Here is a 12048-nt window from a genome sequence, read left to right as displayed (position 1 = left end):
GGGGCAAGTAAGGCACCAGGCTGTGGTAGTTTGACAACCACAAAGCTTTCTACTTTTGACCCTCATCCTGGTAGTTGTTAACAGTGAGTAGAGCCTGTCCTACAAAGGATTGTCTCTGTCCATAATATGTTTCTCTACTGAATCAGTAACATCTCAGACTAAAGAAAAACCACCAACAGTCTCCTTCCTAAGAATAGCACATTCTTGATTCTTTTTCACTACTTTATCTGCCAGCTGTTTTAACTGATTAGTCAAAGACACACCCCTTGTTGACATCTAATGTGTGGCAAAAACAAGTGTATAGAGGAATAATTATTTCCAACATTTGCAATGAGATTAAGTGCTTTTTGGATTATGAAAATAACAGGATTTAATGGGGTCGTTTATGTTGCTACTCTAGTATACAAGTGTACAGTGCATGCATACATATCAGATTACCATCTCTATAGTCCATCTACCTCTAAGCATTTTATCTATCCACCCCTAATACATTTTGGTCTCTTCCTTTTTCATATACTACAGGTGAGTGTCCTTGCGCATAATGAATATGCAACATGGTTGTTATTGCCATAAATGAACAAACACTCTTCCATATGAGCTATTTTTGGCATAACTTTCCTAAACCTGGGGAGCTTCCTTTTATTCCTTTTAAGTTTCAAGCATGTAGGATGAACGCTTCTCTCACCGCTTCTCTCTCTTCATGTTGCTGTAGTCATCACAAGCTCTACCAGTCTTCATTACAGCTTACCCACAGTTCCCCAGAAGAAACAAAGGAACAGGAAGTGATGATTTGGGGAACCCACTTATGTGCCATTGTGTTGGGTGTATTTGGCAAGTTTTTGGTAACGGGGGGGGGGGGGGGCGGGAGAAGGGGAGGGATTGCATTAGAGACTGCGGGAAGGTGGCTGCCCTGTGCTGGGCACAGGCAGTTCCAATGGACCCACCACAAAAGCACAGCTGAGAGTATCAGGGGAGCCGGTGTGCCTCTGAAAACATAGCTAGGGAAGGGTAGAAAACACTAGACAGAGAAGGAAAGGGGAAAAAAAAAAAAAAAAGATTGTTAAAGCATGAAACAACAGAATAAACAGCAAGGTCAGAGAAGGAGGAGGTGTTTCAGATACTGGAGCAGATATTCCCTAGCAGCTCATGGACTGCCACACCAGATCAGATGGATATTCCTGAAGGAACTCTGGCCCATGAAGTACCTACACTGGAACAATTTTTTCTCCTGAAGGATTGTACCCCTTGGAGAGGACCCATCCTGGAGCAGAGGAAAAATGTGAGGAGGAGGAAGGAGCAGCAGAGAGAAACTGTTGTGCACCTCTTGTAACCTCCCATTCCCCACCGCTACTGCAACACATGGATTGTGGGGGAGAAGTCTGTAATGAATGGTGAAGTTGAGCTGGGGAAAGGAGAAAGGGAAGATGTTGATTTAATATTTGTATTCTTCTTTCTCACAACCCAAATCTATTGCAGTTGGTAATAAATTAATTTTCCTAGGTTGAGTCTGTTTTGCCTGCAAGGGTAATCGGTAAGTGATCCCCTGTCTTTACTTCAATGCACAAGCTTTCTTGTTCCTTTGTTTTTCCTATTTTCTCTCTCTGACCTAAAGAGGAGGGGGAGTGACTATAAGGCTGGATTTAGCTTTTAGCCAAGATTAACGCGGCATACCATTAGCAAAGTCTAGATTTATTTTTCAGCATGTCTCCATGATCTACAGATAGCTTGCTGGTATAGCTTGAGTCTCTGTTTTTCAAGATAATTTGATAAAAAATGATTCTGAGTATCTGTTCCTTACTAGTAAGGTCAGTACAGACATCTTAGTGACAGCTTACTTTTTCTCAGTCTACATTACAAAGCAATGAACTGCCTGAAGCCACCGTGACCTAAAAGTTGATCAGGAGAGTCAAAAGCTAGATGGTGCTGGAAATTGTAGGAGGATCATAATAGAAAGAAGTATCCACAAGAAGAGTCTGTCTGAATCCTAAAGAATACTTAGAAGTGTGGAAGCAATCAAGAAAGGGAATAGCAGTATGTATTTCTCTATTTTGATTTGCCCAGGGAAGTGGTAGAGTCACAGTCCCTGGGAGTGTTTAAGAAAAGGCTGGATGTGGTGCTTAGGGACATGGTTTAGTGGGTGACATTGGTAGTAGAGGGGGGTGGTTGGACCAGCTGATCTTGGAGGTCTTTTCCAACCTTAATGATCCTATGATTTACCCTGTGTCTCTTGAGTTGTCTAAACTGAAGGAAGTTTGGTTCACATGTCAGCTGCATTCTGTCTTCTATATGTTTCATTTGCTGTGTGTCCTTTAAAAAGATGTAGCTGGATGCTTAAATTCCTGAAGAACAAGGACTAGTGTTGACTGTAGGATCCTACTTGTGACAGCAAAATGACTCCCCCCCCCCCCCCCCCCCAAGGAAGAGAGCTAAATTAAAGAATCAGTGACTAAAGCTGTGTGAATGCTGATGCTTCCAGTCACAGGATATTCAGACAAAATGGAAAAAATAAAAATAAAAAAAAATCAGTCAATCTAATTTTTTTTAAACAACTTTAAGCTGCAAAAAATATTTAGCTTAACCTGAAACATAAATTTCATTGTGATTTTAAGTTTCTTTACTTTTCTAAAATACATTTCAAGGAAAATTGAACATACGTAGTATTTCAAAACCAGACCAATAATAGCATTTCTTTTAGAGAATTGCAATAAAACAATAAAACTATATTTTCCAATTTATTTTCAGGAATTTAAGGAAGGTTACTTTTTAATTGGTTGGTTTAGGCAACTAACTTGATAAAATGAAATAAAACCCTTACAGTTCTTTGGTACTGCTGAACCTGCCCTTTTCATGTATATGAAAAATACATACACAATATCTGATTAAAAATATTGACAGACTCTACCTGGAGCCAGACACACTCCACCTGGAGTGTTAAAGCTCTGGAGCCGCCACAAGGGAGAAGTCTGAGGAAGGCTGAGGAATGGATCAGTGCTTCTTATTGATCCCAGTAAAGTTGCTTAGGTCTTTGAATATCAGACAAAGCTATAAAGCATAGCATCTTGAAAACAGATAAATAAAAGAACAAATACAGCCTTTGATGTCCTTTTATTTACGTAAAGCTTCCAACAAAGTCAAAAAGACCGGATGTTACCAATGTGGAAAGCAAATGTCTAACTTAATTAATATTTCTAATTTTGATCAAAAAGCTTTTTTTTTAAAAAAAAAAAAAATGTCCAAATGAGGTGGATAGAATAGCACAACCCAAATCTAAATTCAACAGGTATAGCTAACGTTAGAGAGAAAAGAGAGAAACCATATTTTCACCAAAATCATCTTCCCGTTTAGTGTTACAGATGATACAACTCTCACATTTGGACTGTCACACTAACTGAGGCTGTGTGAAGGCAATATGTAAAGACTAGATTCTGCCCAGAAGCATGCACATAGCTTTAAGAAATTGGATGATCTTACGAAATCTAGGAAAATACTCTCATCCTGAGAGTTAAGCACGTATCTAAATACCTCACTGTGGGTTCTGAAGAAATTCCTGTCTCTTACGTGCTTAATAAGTCTCACGTGGATGTGGCTAGACCAGACTGATCCAACAAAAAGTCTACAAGAGGCATCTAACTCTCATTCAGCAGCCCGACTTTTCCACAGAGGATGGGAGCAGTTTTGGGGTAGACATACATGACTGACTCAGATCCCCAGATGGCTGCATTATCACATGGAAATGGGGGTGAAGGAGGAGGAAAGGACATTGTGCAATCCCTGCCCACGCACAGCCTCTAAGGCCTGTTGTCATATTTAAGGGAGGGAGGGAGGGAGAAAGACAGTCAGCAGTGCTTCTAGCAGCTCGCAGCCAGAATGGGTAGGAAGAAAGTGGCAGTGGTAGAGCTGCTTCCATGTTTTAGTAAAGAAAAAGTGAGAGTAACCTGGCTCCTACATGCTGTGTATGGGACAGGCAGGAAGAAGCTGGGAAGCAGGACACATGCTATCTGCTCAGCCAGCACCCTGAAATCCAGCAGAGATCCTGATCTTCAAGGAGGCCCCGAAGTAGGATCCTGTCCCTGAAGCTGCCAAGGCTGGGGCATGCTGACCTAGGCTATTAGCTCTTTCGTGCTAGGTCTCTGGGCCCACCTACTTCTAACTGCATGCACTGACAGCAGCGGGTGCTAAGTCTATGCATCTCCTGTGCTTGCAGTAACAGTGTCTGGATCATGCCAACTACTTCGGAAAGTGTTCTGTTTCTCATCACCCAAATAGAAGAAGCTTCATTTTTTGAAAGCCCAGTAGCTTTTTCTGTCACGATTTTGCCAGTAAAACTTGAGGTTAGTCAAAAGAAAAAAACACCATGCAGCCAATTCAACAGGAGTATTTCCCTCGCTTTCATGCACCTCTCTCGTATAAAATGATATGAGGTATTCTGGCTATCAGTACATACTACAAAGCTGTATAAAGCCCACATTCATTTTTATTTATAAAAGGAACTCAGGTTTTTCCAACAGGTCTCCTGTTCGTGGAAGGCAAAATTGTCACAAGGGTGGGACCAGATGAAGCCACCAAGGTGTCAAGGTTGTGAAGCAGTGCAGGATGAAGTGAAACACGTTAAACCCACCACCAGACTTTCCCACTGATAACCCCTCACCTCAGGTTTGTAAGACAAAGCCAGTCCTGTGCCATTTAGTGAGTTTTCCCAAGTCCAGACAGGTTACATTGCTGCTGTTTGTTGTGTGCGTGTTGTTTGTTTGTTTTTTGTTTGTTTGCTTGTTTTTACTATAGGAAAAGTGTTTTGGACTCTATGTATTTGCTCAGACACGCTGTATATGAAACAGATGTAGATATGCACATCTGTTCACCCTTTTCTTCCTCAAAAAATCTCCCCACATCTATGCAATCACTTTAAAACTGACCAAATTTTCCCCATCTTAGGATCATATTGGAAGGGAAATAGTTGATCTGTTATTCAGTTCTGTATCATGAGCACATCCAGAGAAGGGCTACGAAGCTGGTGCAGGGCCTGGAACACAAGTCCTATAGGGGCGGCTGACGGAACTGGGGTTTTTTAGTCTGGAGAAGAGGAGGCTCAGGGGAGACCTTATTGCTCTCTACAACTACCTGACAGGAAGGTGTGGGCAGATGGGGATCGGCCTCTTCTCTCAGGTAACTAGTGATAGGACTAGAGGGAATGGCCTCAAGTTGCACCAGGGGAGATTTAGGTTAGAAATTAGGAGACATTTCTTCTCAGAAAGAGCAGTCAGGCATTGGGACGGGTTGCCCAGGGAGGTGATGGAGTCACTGTCCCTGGGGGTGTTCAAGGAAAGGTTGGACGTGGTGCTTAGGGACATGGTTTAGTAGGTGATATTGGTAGTAGGGTGATGGTAGGACCAGCTGATCTTGTAGGTCTTTTCCAACCTTCATGATTCTATGATTCTGTGATTCTATGATACTGGACCTTACCAAGGTCTAAGCCTAATAATTTATTTTCATGGATGAAACCACTGTTATCTAAAAGGAGGAAATGCTTTTCTCAGTACTGTGTAATCATTGGTTCACATACTCAAGAGTTGTAATTTAATCCAAATAAATTCTTTAGGTTATACTTTCAAATCTTTTCCCTTTTCCTTTTTAAAATAAAAATTAAATTTAAAATATGATGATGTTTAAACCAATAAATTTGTCTCACAGACAGAAGTTGGGAAATCTATATTTGTGGTTCCTTGCAGCCATGGGTCATGATTTTAGCCCATATTTTCAAGATTTTAGCCCATATTTTCAAATCCACATATATGACTTGTCTGATTTATGTGTAGGATTGCTTCATCCTCTGCAATCATGACACTTTGCATCAGCTATACTCCAGATGTGAAAAAAAATCTCTCTTTCAATGCAGAAACTTGTTGGTGCAGGAGACAGAACTTGGCTGGCAGCTGGTCCACATAGCTGGAAAGGAATTCATATCCGGTATGCACAGGAGGACCACAGACTCATCACCTCCAGCACAACATATATCTCACCACATATCCTATCACATACATCCCACCACATATCTCTACAGCAACACTTCACATTTGAAACCAAAGCCAGCTAGAAATGGACAGATGGGTAGATGTCCAAATATCTTTGCAAGTATAAATGGCAGACTAAAAACATGAGTTGCTTTATTCACAAAGGATAAAGCTTTAAAAAATACATACCCAAAACATATTGTTAGATTGCTTAAACTGCTGACCCAAAGTGTTTGTCATGCATATACTTTGTCGTGCAGACAGTATCCAACACTGCCCACACACGGGCATATAGGCCAATCAGAGGTCAGACATGCCAGTGTCGCATTGAAGGAGTTCCCATCCCTCTGTGCTCATTAAAAGAGCCTATTTATGTATTGACTACTTCTGTGGCTGAAAGCGGGTGGGATCTGGACTTAGATTTGCACAGTTTGTTTACTGTTTCTCTTATACAGGTTTTAACTTGTGTCTTAATTCCTAGTTTCATATTCTTTTTTCACTAGCTTGAACATAAGAGAAAAAAAAATCTGAGTCAGTCAGTAAGGGTTTGTTCCTTTGTAACTAGGATCTCAGATTTCAGACTCAGGACCTGCTTTGGTTTAGGTTTAGCTTGAGCAAATTTACATTAAGTGTCAAATGATGTCATACAGCTGAAGGACATAACTGCCAATATGTAATGTATGGTTTGATATAGACACAGACCCAAAAAAAGCACTTTAGTAGGGCAAGTGGAGTGATTATTTTTTCAATACCCCTGAGACCCTTCAGCCCTCATTAATCTTAGCAGGAAATGCATGTACTGTGCACTTTTCAGAATCAGGCCCCTATTGCTATAAGGCCATAAACAACGTGAGCAGTCTCCTCCTTTGGATATTGGAGGATTTACTGGAAATATTTGTGAACATACTGCCCACTATATTTTCTGCTCTCAAGAATTGAACAAAGCAATCTGAGGATGTATAAATGACTTGCTTGTCATCAGCTGTGGGACTCAGACATCCTTCAAGCATTCAGATATTGGAAGCTATTTGTATTACTGGTTTAGTTCACCACAACCAATTCTGCATGGAGTCAGAGCCTGAGGTTCAGAAACCATCAGCAAGACGACAGTTTGCTGCTTACACTGGGATTACCTTTACAGTATCATTTCCAGCAGTGTGTGTTAGGTAAGGTCTCCCTCAGCTCTTGATCACTTTTCCCACTCCAGCTCCCATTCCCAGCCTCACAGAGAGCATTTTGTGAGGCCCACAAGAGAGGAAAACAGTGTGATGATCACGAGTCCCTCCACCTCTATGGGATGGGGTGAATCTAAGTGGAAAGTCTGCCTTTGCTGTCAATATGGAGCCTGCAGTTCTTCCTTGAGATAAGACTTTAAATTATGACAGCCTTTACATGGCTCCTACCCGCACAGTGCCTCCACCTTCAGCCTTTCACACTCAGTTGACCTGGAGGCTATTGCCCTTTGAGATTGTCTTGGTCAAAATGCACTGACATAAAATTATTTTCTGCAGTAAGCCTCATTACAATGGCTTCAAACAATGATTTTACCAGCTCAGTTTAAATATATATATATATATATTATTTATTTTAAAGTGCATATGATAATTTTCTTAATGTTGTTTGCAAAGCAGGGATGTGTTAGAGTGGATTTAGAAGATCATATTCTCACTTCTAAGTTAAATTAGCTCTTTTAACACAACCAAAGTAGCAATGTGGTAGTGGAAACCCTGTATTTGTGCAGGGAAGGTAAGACTGTTAAGAGAAAGGCCAAAAAAATCCCCTAAAAACACTACTATGCAAAGTGATGTGAAACTATAATAAAAACACAGCTATTTAAGGGAATAGGACATTAGTATGACTAGATGCAGAAACAAAACTAACACATGCATATCAATATGATGTTTAACCTCTTGGAAATCAGTTAAATCAACAGAGTGGCTGAAACTATTAGCCTAACCAAAAGTGTTGTCACTTCAAATGTGCAAATAGACAGATTCTGATAAAGGAGCTGTTCCTCTGGTCCACAATTTCTTGCCGTACTCTATACTTCAGGGTTGCTTGAACAAAGTGAACTGATACAGTGGGAATAGGAATGCTTAATCTCAAAGGCAGCTGTATTTTTAAATATATTTTTTAGCACTTCGTGATGTATTTGCCTGTGTCAGGAGACTTAAATATTTAAACAGGGTGACAAAGTTCATTTCAACCTCAATGACAGTCAAACCCCCTGACATCCCCTTTTTGTAATGTGAGCAGAATTTTCTTCATAGAAATAGCCTACCTCAAAGGAGCAAGGAAGAAAGAAAAAAAAAAAAAAACTTCTGTTCCAACTTTTAAAGCCCAGAAAGTCTTTGCAATTTCTCTCTCACCTTTACCTACTTAGTCACCCCACCCATTTCCTACACAGAGCCATTTACATTTCTGACCAGGCTGTGAGTACATTTGCGTGGAAAATGAGCTGCCCACCTCATGGCCTGACACGCAGCCAAGAGGAAGCCGGCAGCATTTTGTGTGCCCCCCAGGGACCAGGTGTTTTCAGGCTGCTCTTTGGCCTCTATCTTCCCAGGGCAGCCCAGGCTGCCTTTTCCTTTCCCGAGCACACGGAGGGGTGTGCCTGTCCTCCGGCAGACCAGGGAATGAGCAAGCGCCTTTAAAATGCGACAGAACAAGAAATGTGGATTTGTTGGATTTGTTTTCTCACCTGGCACAGCCTCTGGGGTTTGGCGGGTCCTGGGTCACCCCATGCAGAGCCATCTCAGGGTCTGTGACCAGAACAGAAAGTGCTGGGGCCCATCCATCGCTGCACGCCTCCGCACACTCCTGCACACGCCTCCACCCCACACGCACCCTCTCCCCTCTCTCTCCTTCTGAGGAGACGTGATAATCCATCCCAGTTTTGGCTGTTCTGCACCCACACATATCCTCACCTGTGCGGTGCTCACCATCCCCTGGTTTAACCCCATCTCAGACATTCTCCAGCCAAGAGCACTGCTCTTGGAGTGTTAGTAGCAATCACACTGGCAAGCACTGACTGCAAGGGGAAATATTGCCTCAACAATGGCTAAATTCAATCAAAAGGAGTTCAATCTGCTGAAAGTGTTTAGCTTTTATTTATTTATTTATTTACTGATGAGAAGCAGTGGAGGGGCTGAGAGGAAGAGAAGTGCTGGGAACTCCCCTCTCACTGTGCACTCCCCTGCAGTGCACAAACCACCAGGCAGCGTACGGAAAGGAAACAGAAACCAAGCAGCTCCCCAGTGCACCTGAGTGCTCGTGGATGGGTCCTTTGCATGGCGCATTGAAAAGCATGGAGAAATGGGAAAATCATGCCCCGTGCTTTGCGAGAGCATTGCAGTCCTGTATTCTGCCAGGCTGGCTTTTCCAGCACTAGGGTGTAAGAGATGACTCCCTGCACGCTGACACAGGAGTCCCCCAAACCTCACTTCTTCAAGCAGGAGAATGACTGAAGCAGCTGATTGCTCACTATTTTGATGTTTGTGCCCACCTTTGCACTTCTCCCTTCCTTGCACCTTCCTTCCATAGTCAGCCAAATTGGGCACGTTCTTCCAGGCAGTAGACAAGATTTTAATCATGTCTAGTGGGAACTGAAAGGCACCGCCTCCCACTGTTCAGCTATGCCACTGGCCATGGGAGTGAGCGGGGGGAAGATACTGCAAGTAGGAAGGGAAACCGTGAGGAAACAAAGTCCTTCCTTTCCCCTCCACTTCCAGCTTGCTCTATGCAACATTCAGTGTGGCTAAACTAAAACATGAGGGTCTATTATTCCAACATTTTACCCTAGCAACAAAGTGAGTCTGACATGTTCCCACCTCTTCCATGCTGCAGGTGAGGTAAAGACTGTGTCTGTAACTGCCCCTCCATCATGCTTGTGCAAATGTTTGTGGAGCTGCTCCGTAAAGCAGAGAGTGAAACATTCCAGCTTGACAAAATGCTTGAAAACAGAGCGATCGCCCACAAAACAGTTGTATCCATTGCACTGTTAAATGGAGCTGTTGGGAGAAGCAGAAAGAAGGTAAGAAAGCAAAGGATACACAGCAGTCTTCATCAAGATTTCCCTTAATAAAGCACTTGCTTGTCTACATCCTTGTGGTACTGTCAGAGCCACAAAATTGAAAAATTTTTCTATAATTCTTGCGTGCAATACAGAGATGTGGGTTTCAAGTCCCTGCCTGGTAACTCCCAGGGAGTCCTGAAAGCCCCACAGAGCCTCAGCCCTCCACCTGCCAAAAGCAGCTTCCCTGCCTGGGACAGCACATAACCAAAGTCCATGGCACACTCTGACATAGTTAAGACAGAGCCCATAAAAGTACTGGAGCCAGAAATTCCCCTGGCACCCTCAGGCAAGAGGCTCTGGGGAGGATTTCTGGCTCTGAGGGATGGCGACCACCCAGGCGGGCGCAGCAAGCTGGCACAGGGCAGCCACGTCAGCATGGCACAGCGCCCAGCTTGTAAGCTTTTCCGAGAGAGCTTCCTCACTGCCCTGGGTCACGTCTTTCTCATGAAGATTTTACAGGGATGTCATAACTATACATCCTCCTGTATGCACAGTAAAGAATTAGAGCTTTCCCAGCCCGGTGTAATTATTAACATGAGAGCAATTAGATAGACAGATCAAATAGCTTGTTATTAAAAGACCAATGAAGAGCATAAAAGGTCTAGCAATTGGCATAGGAAATCTTGGTTCCAGAATACTAAAAACCATAACCTATGGAGTGTTTGGTTTATATCATATGACTTATGTGTTATGGGATGTATTTTTCAAATTATACCTGCCCTGTGCCATGTGAACAACCTGATTCATCATGTAGGTCTCCAGGTAAAGTGGAAGTGAAACCTAGTATGGCTGGCTTTTGCCTGATCTCACACTCTTTTATGATCCAACCTTAGAATATTATTTTAAGTTCAGCTAAAACATTAATTGGAGATTCTGATTTATAGCTGATTTTTTTTTTCATCATTGAACAGATAAAGTAAGCTATAATGAGAACTTTCTGGATGATAGATGTCATTCTCCTGAGTAGTGCTATTAGCGCTTGTCCAGCTTCAGGAATATATATTAAGGAAAAAAAAGACACACATATGGCTTAGTGTAATTATGTAGTCCTTCAGAGTAAAAGAACTGTTTAAGAGAACACAGGTTCATAATGCTATGTTTATCTCCTTTTAATTTCTATTACTTTTTCCAAGTCTCTCAGCTTTATATATAATTTTACATTTTGTGAAATAAAGTTAACACTTATTTCACAAAAATAAAGGACAATGTTCATAAAGTACAATAACAAGCCAACACTTGCATGTGTCTGAACAGGAAGGGGGATAAGAAAAAGATCTTGTTTTGGTAGGCAAACAAATTTCAGTTTGTGTTTCACAAGGGATTATCATTAGGCTTGAGCAAACTCAATGTCTGTGAATATCTTACTTTCTTCCTATTGCCCACAGATTTTACAGAGCTGGCTTGGCTCTGCAGAGTTTGATGTAATTTAAACCTTTTTGATTTTTTTTTCAAGTCAGAATTTGCAATGTACTGTAACTTAGCAGGTAGGAAAATCACACAACTACTTAATGTGACAGATATTTCTTTGTACCACGTGTAGAAGGCTATACTAGTAATCCTTTCAGATTCTCTATCTGTATTATCTAATCCAATCGTCACACTACGTTCATATTTGTTATCCCCTACTGTTTTCTTCTCATCTACCTACCGTATTTTATCATTACATATTATTCCATGTGATCATCTTCTAAAAAGAAAAAGAAGCCAAGAACATTTCATGGTCAGAAATGGTCTATGAATATGCTTGTAATGAGGTAAAATGAGTTCACCCATCCCTAGTTGTTTTGTGTGCGTTTTCTTAATAGTAAGAAATACCTTGACAGAATCCCCTTAATTAAAACATTCAAGAAAGTGAGAGCCTGTGATAGCTGACTTTATGGACTTACACAGTACTGTAACTTAAAGATTGCCTGGGTCAAGTTTTAGGGTAAGGTGGTGTGATTTCTGCTTTCTTTAGCCTAAAAG

General features: G+C 41.7%; 1 protein-coding gene across 4 annotated transcripts in view; it reads right to left on the bottom strand.

The window, feature by feature from the left end:
* Positions 1 to 8970, bottom strand: part of LOC308190895 (uncharacterized protein) — a 64776-nt gene extending 55806 nt beyond the window's left edge. For all 4 annotated transcript variants that reach the window (XR_013947559.1, XM_080582695.1, XM_080582693.1 and 1 more), the window contains exon 1: positions 8710 to 8970. Coding sequence is in view for 3 of the 4 variants with exons in the window: in XM_080582695.1 (XP_080438821.1) it covers positions 8710 to 8927 (218 nt within the window). In the remaining variant the exon portion in view is untranslated. The remainder of the gene's footprint in view (positions 1 to 8709) is intronic.
* Positions 8971 to 12048: the final 3078 nt, after the last annotated feature.

Source organism: Anser brachyrhynchus, assembly GCF_964034855.1.
Source record: "Anser brachyrhynchus genome assembly, chromosome: 2".
NCBI lineage: Eukaryota > Metazoa > Chordata > Aves > Anseriformes > Anatidae > Anser > Anser brachyrhynchus.
Note: the sequence above shows the minus strand (reverse complement) of the source record. Positions and strands in the feature narration are given on the sequence as shown.